We start from the raw sequence: 12076 nt of genomic DNA, 5'->3' as shown, positions 1-12076 counted from the left end.
ATGTGTTTTGCATTAATAGTTTAATTGAATTAAATTGCCCATAGGTGTGAGTGTGAATGTGTCACGATCCTGGGTCTTTTGATGTTTATGGTTTATGTTTAAGTTCATTGGATTTTCTAATTTAATTTGTTTATTAGTTTCCTCTTGTGTTTTCAACCCCTGTGTTAAGTCTTCCTTGTCCATTTCATAATGTTTCCTGTTTTATTTTGAAAGAGGTCCTTGTGTTTAGTTTTACGTTTCCCTTGTGACGTCGTTATAGCTTTTCCCCATGTGTTGCCACTTCTCCTGATCACCTCATGTGTGTATTTCCTGTGTTCAGTTTCGCGTCCTCCCTGATAGCTGTGTGATTCTCCCTGTGTTTTTAATCTATGATTTATTATTAGTTTTCCCACTTTGATTTTGCACCGTTTTGCCTTGTTTTTAGCAAATAAAGCTGCATTTTTGAGTTCACATTCCATCTTGGTGACTTTTACATTTGGGTTCTCTCCTGCCTACACACAGCCGTTTTGTGACAGAATGGTTTTTTGTCTCTACGTGTTAGCCCTACGACAGACTGGTGACCTGTCCAGGTTGCACCCTGCCTCTTGCCCTAAGATGGCTGGAATAGGCTCCAAACCTCACAAGGATAAGCGAAAGAATAGATTGAATGTCTAAATAAGTAAAACAATCAAAAATAAAATTGTAAGTGAATTTACTGATGCATACTTTATTGCACAATTCATTATTAAAGCACAAAATGATTTATTTGGTGCATGTGAAAATTCTGGTCCTCTATAATGAATGATGATTAAGCTGTTTAGGCTTATGTTTTGTAGGTATTTACGGGTTACAAATATCAGAAAAGGTATGTATAACAATCACTATAAATAGCTGACTATAATATGAGCCACACCATATACAGGGTGGGACCATTTCCATGGTTAGTAAATACATTTGTTGCCTTTAAAATTCTCACTTTGATTTTGATCAAGGCCATGCAACAACTGCCTATACAGGGAGTGCAGAATTATTAGGCAAATGAGTATTTTGTCCACATCATCCTCTTCATGCATGTTGTCTTACGCCAAGCTGTATAGGCTCGAAAGCCTACTACCAATTAAGCATATTAGGTGATGTGCATCTCTGTAATGAGAAGGGGTGTGGTCTAATGACATCATACCCCATATCGGGTGTGCATAATTATTAGGCAACGTCCTTTCCTTTGGCAAAATGGGTCAAAAGAAGGACTTGACAGGCTCAGAAAAGTCAAAAACAGTGAGATATCTTGCAGAGGGATGCAGCAGTCTCAAAATTGCAAAGCTTCTGAAGCGTGATCATCGAACAATCAAGCGTTTCATTCAAAATAGTCAACAGGGTCGCAAGAAGCGTGTGGAAAAACCAAGGCGCAAAATAACTGTCCATGAACTGAGAAAAGTCAAGCGTGCAGTTGCCAAGATGCCACTTGCCACCAGTTTGGCCATATTTCAGAGCTGCAACATCACTGGAGTGCCCAAAAGCACAAGGTGTGCAATACTCAGAGACATGGCCAAGGTAAGAAAGGCTGAAAGACGACCACCACTGAACAAGACACACAAGCTGAAACGTCAAGACTGGGCCAAAAAATATCTCAAGACTGATGAAATGAGAGTGAGTCTTGATGGGCCAGATGGATGGGCCCGTGGCTGGATTGGTAAAGGGCAGAGAGCTCCAGTCCGACTCAGACGCCAGCAAGGTGGAGGTGGAGTACTGGTTTGGGCTGGTATCATCAAAGATGAGCTTGTGGGGCCTTTTCGGGTTGAGGATGGAGTCAAGCTCAACTCCCAGTCCTACTGCCAGTTTCTGGAAGACACCTTCTTCAAGCAGTGGTACAGGAAGAAGTCTGCATCCTTCAAGAAAAACATGATTTTCATGCAGGACAATGCTCCATCACACGCGTCCAAGTACTCCACAGCGTGGCTGGCAAGAAAGGGTATAAAAGAAGAAAAACTAATGACATGGCCACCTTGTTCACCTGATCTGAACCCCATTGAGAACCCGTGGTCCATCATCAAATGTGAGATTTACAAGGAGGGAAAACAGTACACCTCTCTGAACAGTGTCTGGGAGGCTGTGGTTGCTGCTGCACGCAATGTTGATGGTGAACAGATCAAAACACTGACAGAATCCATGGATGGCAGGCTTTTGAGTGTCCTTGCAAAGAAAGGTGGCTATATTGGTCGCTGATTTGTTTTTGTTTTGTTTTTGAATGTCAGAAATGTATATTTGTGAATGTGGAGATGTTATATTGGTTTCACCGGTAAAAATAAATAATTGAAATGGGTATATATTTGTTTTTTGTTAAGTTGCCTAATAATTATGCACAGTAATAGTCACCTGCACACACAGATATCCCCCTAAAATAGCTAAAACTAAAAACAAACTACAAACTACTTCCAAAAACATTCAGCTTTGATATTAATGAGTTTTTCGGGTTCATTGAGAACATGGTTGTTGTTCAATAATAAAATTATTCCTCAAAAATACAACTTGCCTAATAATTCTGCACTCCCTGTATGGCAATCTTCATGCATGTGCAATCAACCATGTAAGCAGATCCCAAAAGGTTGATTCAGTTCATCTGGACGCAGCAGGTCAGCTGAGACTGAAGAAGTCACTTGTATGAGTGACGAAATTTTTCTCCCACTGAAAATGCCACATCCAGATCTTTCAATGTTCATGATGAATAAATACACAGAATTATCATTAATCATATTGGATCAATCAGTACATACTCGATAAGATCTCTTATAACAGTGTATAGTAATTACAATTGATTAACATTTTCTGAATATTTAAAATAAGTAAAATCAATTAAATTACTGTTGGAAAGACCATGATAATAGTTTACTCATTGTTAATTAACAGATGTACTAAGTCTCCTCAGGCTGGTTGTGCTCAGAAATTCCATAAACAAAGACTAAAACTGTCAAAATTTATGACAAACCGCAGGAGGACAGCTGCAGTTTAACAGCTTCAACTCACTGACAGGAAACAACATTAGAAATATCATCATCCTCAACTCATCTGCTCCACTGACACTGACACCTTCAATGGCAACACCTTCACTTCATTCCTTGTATTAATGTATGGAAACATCTTCTCAGTGAAACTGTGTGTGAAGGTGTGTATGTGTGTGTTAGTATCAGGATCAGAGAACGACAGCTTTCCTCTGTTCCAGTCCAGATTCACTCTGATCCTCTGGAGCTTCTTCTGTACTGAGAGATCAGTTTCTGGACCTGATAGAGAGCGTGCTGAATATTTTCCATTATAAAGTCCTATTCTCCATGAACCAGACCGTATGGGACCCTTCCTGTGGTCAGACTCTGCTAACACACCGAGTCCCCACCGTATACTGTCTCCAACATCGACATCCCAGCTGTGAGTCCCTGAGTTAAAGCCCTCAGAGCCCAGGACAGAACAGTAGTAATCAAACCTCTCTGGATTATCAGGAAGCTGCTGCCTCTCTCCTCTATATCTTACACTGGTCAGATCTTCAGACAGGATGAGCTCTGAACTTGCAGTGTTTGGGTCCAGAATGAGAGGAGTGTAGAAGACCATGTCCTTCTTATTATTCCAGATGTTGAAGGTCAGGTTGCCCAGGTGTTTGGCCTGGTCTATCAGAGCTCCTGAAGGCAGCTGTGGATCATCCAGCAGGGGGCAGCGCTGGACTCTTTCCACTGCAGCCTTGTAGTTGTGCAGGAATGAGACGTCTTCAGCTCTCAGCTCCTCCTCTGTGGCTCTGACTGTGTCTGAAAGAGCTGCTATCTCTCTGCTCAGAGCCTCCATCTTCTCCTTCATCATCCCACTCTTCTGCTCCTCTTCCTCCCTCAGTGCAGCCAGCCTGGTCTCCTCTTCCTCTGCTAGAAACTGGTGAAGCTTCTTAAACTGCTCCTTAATCTGCCTCTCTGTGTGTCGGGCCTGGACCTTAATGTGTTCTGCTGTTTGATCAAACTTCACTTGAACTTGTTTGCAAACCTTTAACTTCTTCTTTAAGGGCTCCAGAGTTTCCTGAAGTTCCTTCTTGTGTTGTTGTGCAGCTTCAGCAATGGATCTGAATCTGTGATTGGTGTGTTTTGCTGAGTCTCTGCAGACGACACACACTGGCTGCTGATGGTCCAGACAGAAGAGTTTGAGTTTCTCAGAGTGCAGACTGCAGAGAGCCTCTGAAGCTCTCTGATCTCTCTCCTGTAAGAACGACTCACACAGGTTCTTTAAAGCCAGATTTAAAGGTGGTGCATCCCTTGAAGATCTTCTCTTACAAACTGGACACTGGTGTGTTGGTCTCTTTCTCCACCATCTCTTCAGACAGTCTTTACAGAAGCTGTGGCTACATGACAGAATAACAGGATCTCTGAAGACCTCCTGACAGACCGGACAGCAGAGATCCTCCTCTGATCTGGAAGCCATTGAGTCTGTGAGTGAAGCTGAAAACAGCAGACAGGATGTTATGCCTTTTGGTCAGAAGTCAATAGTTAATGCATAGTCTGATTAAGTTACATAAGCAAAGTGATGAATAAGTTCAAAGTTAAGAAATATTATAAGTAATTCATGCTAAAAACAGTTAAAATGTCTGGGTTCGAAATTTGCTCAGAGTGAGACATCGTTATCACAAGCGATCTTTGTATTGTATGTGCGGGAATGGGAGCGAGGGAGCGCTCTGATCATTCGCATATCTGTGACGTGTTTTCTCCGTTAATGCCGTTAAAAGTGCTTCGGCAGTATTAAAAGAGTGAACGAGTTCATGTACATGCTAAGAGTGCCCTACACGCTTGTACCTTGGGAGACGTTCGTCTTTGTGAGTATTAACATGTTCAGAGATAACTTTTATATGTGTTTACATGGAGTGAACTGTGATGCTAATGTAACGCACGTGTTAAGCTAGGCTAATCATTAAGATGTGTATTAGCTAGCAATTTATTTTCACTTTCTGTATATTTCAGTTACAAATAAGAAATAGCAAGGAGAAGCCTTGAGAGAGGATAAGGCTTCAAAGGATCTTCATTAAAAGCAAGAAAAGCAAGCCTTGTGTGGAAGATCTCTTCTATTTTGTTCGCTAGCTGTCTAGCTTCACATGGTCACGTGTCGTGAAGGCAGCACAGTAAAAAGACGCCTACTCAGCTGGTTCAAGCATACAGAACTACTTTAAGCAACATGAGTCTACGCTCAGGAAGAAATTACCTAAAAGACTACGCTGCTGAAGAGCTAGACGAAGCAGCAGGTGGTGAACAGCAACCAGACGTCGCCACTCAACCAGCTACAATGCAGCAACAGTCTCAGCCATTCGACACCAAGTCGCAGCAATCCAGAACATCGACAAGGCGTTCTCAACGGACATCCTCATCAACAGCTTCTGCAGCTGCAAGGGCCTACGCTAAAGCTCAAGCAGCACGAGCTCAACTGGCCTTCGCTGAAAAGGAAGCTAATGCAATGAAACAGAGAGCTGAACTGGATGCTCATCTACATGTCCTCCAGTGCCAAAAAGCAATAGCCGCAGCTGAAGCAGAGGCCTCAGCCTATGAAGAAGCAGAGATTCAGAGCGGGGAGCTCTACGGAGAACTTTGTGAGGAAGCTGAGCCCATCAGTACATAGTGCAGGAATATGAGGTGAGGCGCACACTGAGGGCAGTGAACCCCAGGAAGGCCGCCGGACCAGATGGGGTAACCGCAAGGGTCCTTAAAGAGTGTGCAGACCAGCTGGCTGGGGTCTTCACTAAGATCTTCAACACTTCACTGTCCCAGTCCTGCATCCCGCCGTGCCTTAAGTCAGCCACAATTGTCCCACTGCCAAAGCATACTAACATTAGCAGCCTCAACGACTACCGACCAGTTGCTCTAACACCTGTTATAATGAAGTGCTTCGAGAAACTGGTCCGACGTCACATCATGTCCTGCTTGCCACCCACACTCGACCCGCTCCAGTTTGCATACAGAGCTAACAGATCAACTGAAGATGCCATCGCTACAACGCTCCACACCACCATCTCTCACCTGGAAGTGCAGGGCCGTTACGCCAGGCTGCTCTTTGTTGACTTTAGCTCTGCTTTCAATACGATACTCCCGGACAGACTAATAGTTAAACTGCTGGAAATTGGACTTCCTTCTACCACCTGCCGCTGGATCAGAGACTTCCTCTCAGACCGTGTACAGAGAGTTAGAGTGGGGCCTCATCTTTCCTCAGCCCTCAGCCTCAACACCGGCTCTCCACAAGGCTGTGTACTGAGTCCCCTACTGTACACTCTGTACACACATGACTGTGTTAGTTCCCACCCAGACAACACAGTCATCAAGTTTGCAGATGATACCACCGTGGTGGGGCTCATCTCAGGGGGAGATGAGACTGCGTACAGAGCTGAAGTTCAGAGGCTGTCAGATTGGTGTGCAGATAACAACCTGGACCTCAATACCACCAAGACAAAAGAACTGGTAGTTGACTTCAGAAGGAGGAAGTCCGAGCTGCAGCCTGTCAGCATCAACGGGGAGTGTGTGGAAAGGGTCTCCAGTTTCAAGTTTCTGGGTGTGCACATAGACACAGACCTCCAATGGAGCTCTAACACCTCTGCGGTCTTAAAGAAGGCCCAACAGCGTCTCCACTTTCTGAGAATCCTCAGAAAAATGGACCCGAAGAAGGAGCTGCTGACCGTCTTCTACCGCTGCTCCATTGAAAGTGTGCTGACATATTGCATCGGTGTGTGGTTCTCCAGCTGCACCACAGCACACAGAAAGGCACTCCAGAGGGTCATCAACATGGCCCAAAAAATCATTGGACATCCTCTTCCCTCCCTGAAGGACCTGTACAGCACTCGCTGTCTCAAGAGGGCACGCAGCATCCTACGGGACTGCACACACCCAGGACACCGGGTGTTTAAGCTGCTGCCATCTGGCAGGAGGTTCAGGCTGCTGAGGTCCCGAACAAATAGACTCAAGGACAGCTTTTACAACAGGGCAATAGCCCTGATCAATGTAAATAGCTGACCTGACTGGATACCTCCCTGGACTTTTTTTTTAGGGGGGAGGTAACAATGTTTAAAACAATAACAATAATATTTATATTTATAACAAGGTGCAATAATAATTAATGTGCAATAATAACAGTGTGCATAACACATACACTTATTCTTCTTTTTTATACTAAGTTAATATACTGTGTTGTGTTGTTTGTTGCGTTGTGATGTGTCATATCGTGTCGTGTTGTGTTATATGTAGTGCCGACGTAGGACAGTTTTTCCAATTTCATTGTACTACTGTACTATGTATGACTGTGCAATGACAATAAAGAGTTATCTTACAGTGCACCGCACTAACGAATATGTTCAACAACAATGTGAGTTACTCTACCCAGATACTCAGCACGACCCAGCACAGCCTCCGAAAGGAAACTGCAATGAAGTAGATGTACAAGACAGTACACAAATAACTAATCCTTTTATAACCAACACTCAGACAAAACCACCACCTGTAAATAGAGAAAGGAAACAGGAGCAAACAGTGAACACGTGTAGTCGACGCGTACTGGTCCAACTCCACAAAGCACACCCCCAACCTTAACAACTGCATACCTGAATCAAGTGAAATGCAACAGTTTGCAAAATACCTAATTCGCAAAGAACTAGTTAGCACAGGTCTTTTGCAATTTGATGACAAACCTGAAAACTATTGGGCATGGAAAACCTCATTCATCAGCGCAACCAAAGACCTAAATTTGTCTCCAAGAGAGGAATTAGACTTACTAACAAAATGGTTGGGTCCAACATCATCCGAACAGGCTAAGCGCATTCGTGCTGTACACACCCTCAATCCTGCCGCAGGTGCCAAGATGGTCTGGCAACGCCTTGAAGAGTGCTACGGCTCACCTGAGGCTATTGAGGATGCACTCTTACAAAAGGTAGAGGACTTTCCCAAACTCACAAATAAAGACAATGTTAAGCTGCAAGAACTTAGTGACATCTTATTGGAGCTACAGTGTGCTAAACAAGATGGCGCGCTCCCAGGACTTGCTTACCTGGACACAGCTAGAGGAGTCAGGCAAATAGTGGAAAAACTTCCCTTCAACCTACAGGAAAGGTGGACTACTGTAGGAACAGAGTACAAGGGGACTGATAGTGTGTCATTTCCTCCTTTCTCAGTTTTCACACAATTTGTCCAGCGGCAAGCGAAAATGAGGAATGACCCAAGCTTTGCTATGTCCAAGGCCAACACCCATGTCCCTTCTCCCACAGAAAAACTGAGGTCATATAGTCGCAAACCTACTGTGTCAGCACACAAAATGGACATTATGGCAGAGCCGGACCAGAATAATCTCAGTCCAAAGAAAATGGAGGAACTGGATCGCCAGTGCCCAATCCACAAAAAACCTCACCCACTCAAAAAGTGTAAGCTTTTTAGAGACAAAACTATTGAAGAAAGACAAGCTTATCTCAAAGAGCATCACATCTGCTACAGATGCTGTGGGTCTGTCCAACACATTGCAAAAAACTGTAAAGCAGTGGTTAAGTGTATTGAGTGTGACAGCCTTAAACACTTATCTGCAATGCATCATGGTCCTACTCCTGCCCGTAAGAGTACTACACCAGGAAACAACGACAATGAAGAGCAAACTGAGAGCTCACCTTCAGTCGAGTCGAAGTGCACAGAGGTATGTGGCCAAGGTGATAGCCCACGTTCATGTTCTAAGATCAGTTTAGTCAAAGTGTATCCCGCAGGCCAAAAAGAGAGAGCTATAAAAATGTATGCAGTAATAGATGATCAGTCCAACAGGTCACTGGTTAAGTCAGAGTTTTTCAGCCTTTTCAAAATCAATGCCAAACCCACTCCATACACCTTAAAGACTTGCTCTGGCAGAGAACAAACCTCAGGTAGGAGAGCTGTAAACTTCTTCCTCGAGTCTTTGGATGGAGAAGTCAACATCCAGCTACCCCCTTTACTTGAATGTGACTCTGTTCCAGACAATAGATCTGAAATACCCTCTCCAGAGATTGCCCAGCATCACCCACATCTTCTTCCAGTGACAGATAACATCCCACCTGTCGACCACCACGCCCCAATCCTTTTACTCCTTGGAAGGGACGTCCTCAGGGTCCATAAGGTACGTGAGCAAATCAACGGACCCAATGATGCACCATACGCCCAAAGGCTAGACCTGGGTTGGGTTATTGTGGGGGAGGTGTGTCTAGGAAAAGCACACAGTCAGTCAGAGGTCAATGTCTACAAAACACACACCTTAGATAATGGACGTGCATCCTATTTTGAGCCTTGCCCAAACACAATTCACGTTAAAGAGAATTATGGGGTCACTATGAATGCTGCCTGCGTCACAGACAATTTGGGACACTCTGTGTTTGTTAGATCTGAGGGTGATAACAAACAAGCCATGTCTATCGACGACCAAGCATTCCTGACAATAATGGACAATGAAGTTTATCAAAACCAAGAGATCAGCTGGGTTGCACCTTTACCCTTTCGCTCACAGAGAAGGAGGCTCCCTGACAACAGAGAACAAGCCCTAAAACGCCTCTGCTCTCTTCGAAAGACTTTGGAAAAGAGACCAGAAATGAAAGATCACTACATCCAATCCATGCAGAAAACGTTGGATAACAATCAAGCTGACCAAGCCATTAGGTTCATTCCAGCAGCAGACCTGCAGAACAGTACCTGGTTCTCAGGTCCACCCTTTCTGTACTCTGACACACATACAGAACCACACACTGGTCCTTTCACGCTCATCGAACCTGAAAAAGACAGAGAGATACGTCCGGAAATAAAAGTAATGAAAACTACTGTAGTAGAGCCACAGTTGGGTTCTGACCGTTTCAAAAAGTACTCAAACTGGATCACACTTTGCAGAGTCATAGCCAGACTCATTCATGTAGTTACATCCTTTGCACAAAAGACGAGTGAACAAAGGGGATGGAAAAGTTTCAGTGAGACACCGAATGTCCAAGAACTCACCCGGGCCAAAGTAGTCATCATTCAAGCTGTCCAACAAGAAGCTTACAAAGGGACGCTTGAAAACATCAAAGAAGGAGATGTGGTCCAGCTAAAGGACTCCCAAGCCAGCAGGAATGAATGGCCCATGGGGCTAATAGTAAAAACATTCCCCAGCAGCGACAAGAAGGTCCGAAAAGTGGAAGTACGGACTGTAAAAGATGGGACTGTTAAAATGTTTCTCAGACCAGTTTCAGAGATTGTTGTTTTGCTTGCAGAGACTGAATGAATATTCTTCGATGCTAAATGATGTTTGAATATGTTATATTGATGTTTATTGTGATATAATGCGTGTATATCAAGCGGGGAGTGTTATGCCTTTTGGTCAGAAGTCAATAGTTAATGCATAGTCTGATTAAGTTACATAAGCAAAGTGATGAATAAGTTCAAAGTTAAGAAATATTATAAGTAATTCATGCTAAAAACAGTTAAAATGTCTGGGTTCGAAATTTGCTCAGAGTGAGACATCGTTATTACAAGCGATCTTTGTATTGTATGTGCGGAAACGGGAGCGAGGAAGCGCTCTGATCATTCGCATATCTGTGACGTGTTTTCTCCGTTAATGCCGTTAAAAGTGCTTCGGCAGTATTAAAAGAGTGAACGAGTTCATGTACACGCTAAGAGTGCCCTACACGCTTGTACCTTGGGAAACGTTCGTCTTTGTGAGTATTAATATGTTCAGAGATAACTTTTATATGTGTTTACATGGAGTGAACTGTGATGCTAATGTAACGCACGTGTTAAGCTAGGCTAATCATCAAGTTTGTCATTAAGATGTGTATTAGCTAGCAATTTATTTTCACTTTCTGTATATTTCAGTTACAAATAAGAAATAGCAAGGAGAAGCCTTGAGAGAGGATAAGGCTTCAAAGGATCTTCATTAAAAGCAAGAAAAGCAAGCCTTGTGTGGAAGATCTCTTCTATTTTGTTCGCTAGCCCTCTAGCTTCACATGGTCACGTGTCGTGAGGGCAGCATACAGGAAGTACAGTCAGTCCTGGCTCCCCTCCCTCCCTACGACCTTCACTGAAGCATTATCTCAGTTCTCAAGTGTGCGAGTCTGTATTCACATTCTCGCTTAGTCTGGACCTTGTAAGTCCACACGTGAGTCCGGACTTGGCGAGAATGCGAGTACGGAGTCGCGATTTGTACAATTGGAACACCAGCGTACTTGATGATGTCACAGCTCCGGAGTTTTTACTGCCGTCCCCTTAATTTAACTGCGATTAATATGGTATGAAGCCTAACTTTAATCTCAGCCAAACTGATTTACTCAGGAACAAATAAAAGACTGAAATAAACCAAACAGATTTAGAAGATATTTAGGAGACTTACATATCATGTTTAACCTGAGCCTCAACCTCCCGGTCTGCTCCTCTCCGAAAACGTCAGAGCACTCTTGCAAATATGTGATATCTTGATAAATCGAGCAGATATTTGAAGCTTACACAGCTACAGTCTCACCTGAAAATATCTTCAAAGTTTATTTTGTGACCCAGAAAGAGTCTATTTAAAAGTCTTTAGCCACGCTCCTCCGCCATTGCCGCATTTCAGTTTTGGACAAAATACATTCTGCGATATTTAGCTGTACCAAGTACACACAAATCACCACCAACGCATGCTCGATAAAACGAGCAGAACGAGAACACATCTGGGAATTTTTCGCGTTCTCGCCTTGACGCGTACTTTAAATTGCAACAGTATGGCACGCCATTTCAGCCAAATATCGCGAGTTTTGTAACACGTCTGGTTATGAAATGGTGTAAAAAAAAAAAAAAAAAAAAAAAAAAATGCCGTTTAATAATTCAGGACGCTGTAAAAAACAACAACAAAAAAAACAAAAATAAAACGGCCTTATGCCGTATTTTATGCCAGAGAGTGGCGCCTTGAACACCCCTTCTGAGCAGCGGAAGAGAACGCAGTTTTTACCTGTCTTTGAACGCCGCTTTTTACGTCACTCAGCAGAAAACGGTGTTCAAAGATGAAAGATAAAAATGGCATTTTTTCCAGTGTTCAGCGTCAATCAAAGAAGCGCAGACCACAATAATTCATCACAGATTGTTGCTGCTAAGTGACTGTT

General features: G+C 43.5%; 1 protein-coding gene across 1 annotated transcript; it reads right to left on the bottom strand.

The window, feature by feature from the left end:
* Nucleotides 1-686: 686 nt before the first annotated feature.
* Nucleotides 687-11708, bottom strand: LOC146389658 (nuclear factor 7, brain-like). The gene has a single exon (XM_084923001.1). It carries the CDS (start codon nucleotides 4423-4425, stop codon nucleotides 3034-3036), a length of 1392 nt encoding a protein of 463 aa, XP_084779127.1. The 5' UTR covers nucleotides 4426-11708; the 3' UTR covers nucleotides 687-3033.
* Between the last annotated feature and the right edge of the window lie 368 nt (nucleotides 11709-12076).

The sequence above is a fragment of the Perissodus microlepis genome, chromosome 3, assembly GCF_051167445.1.
Source record: "Perissodus microlepis isolate ML-2025 ecotype Zambia chromosome 3, ASM5116744v1, whole genome shotgun sequence".
NCBI classification, from domain to species: domain Eukaryota; kingdom Metazoa; phylum Chordata; class Actinopteri; order Cichliformes; family Cichlidae; genus Perissodus; species Perissodus microlepis.
The sequence above is the reverse complement of the archived record's forward strand: the minus strand, read 5'-3'. Positions and strand labels throughout refer to the sequence as shown.

Coding starts and splice junctions, on each gene's coding strand:
- LOC146389658 (XM_084923001.1), bottom strand. CDS start 4,425: ATGGCTTCCAGATCAGAGGAGGATCTCTGCTGTCCGGTCTGTCAGGAG.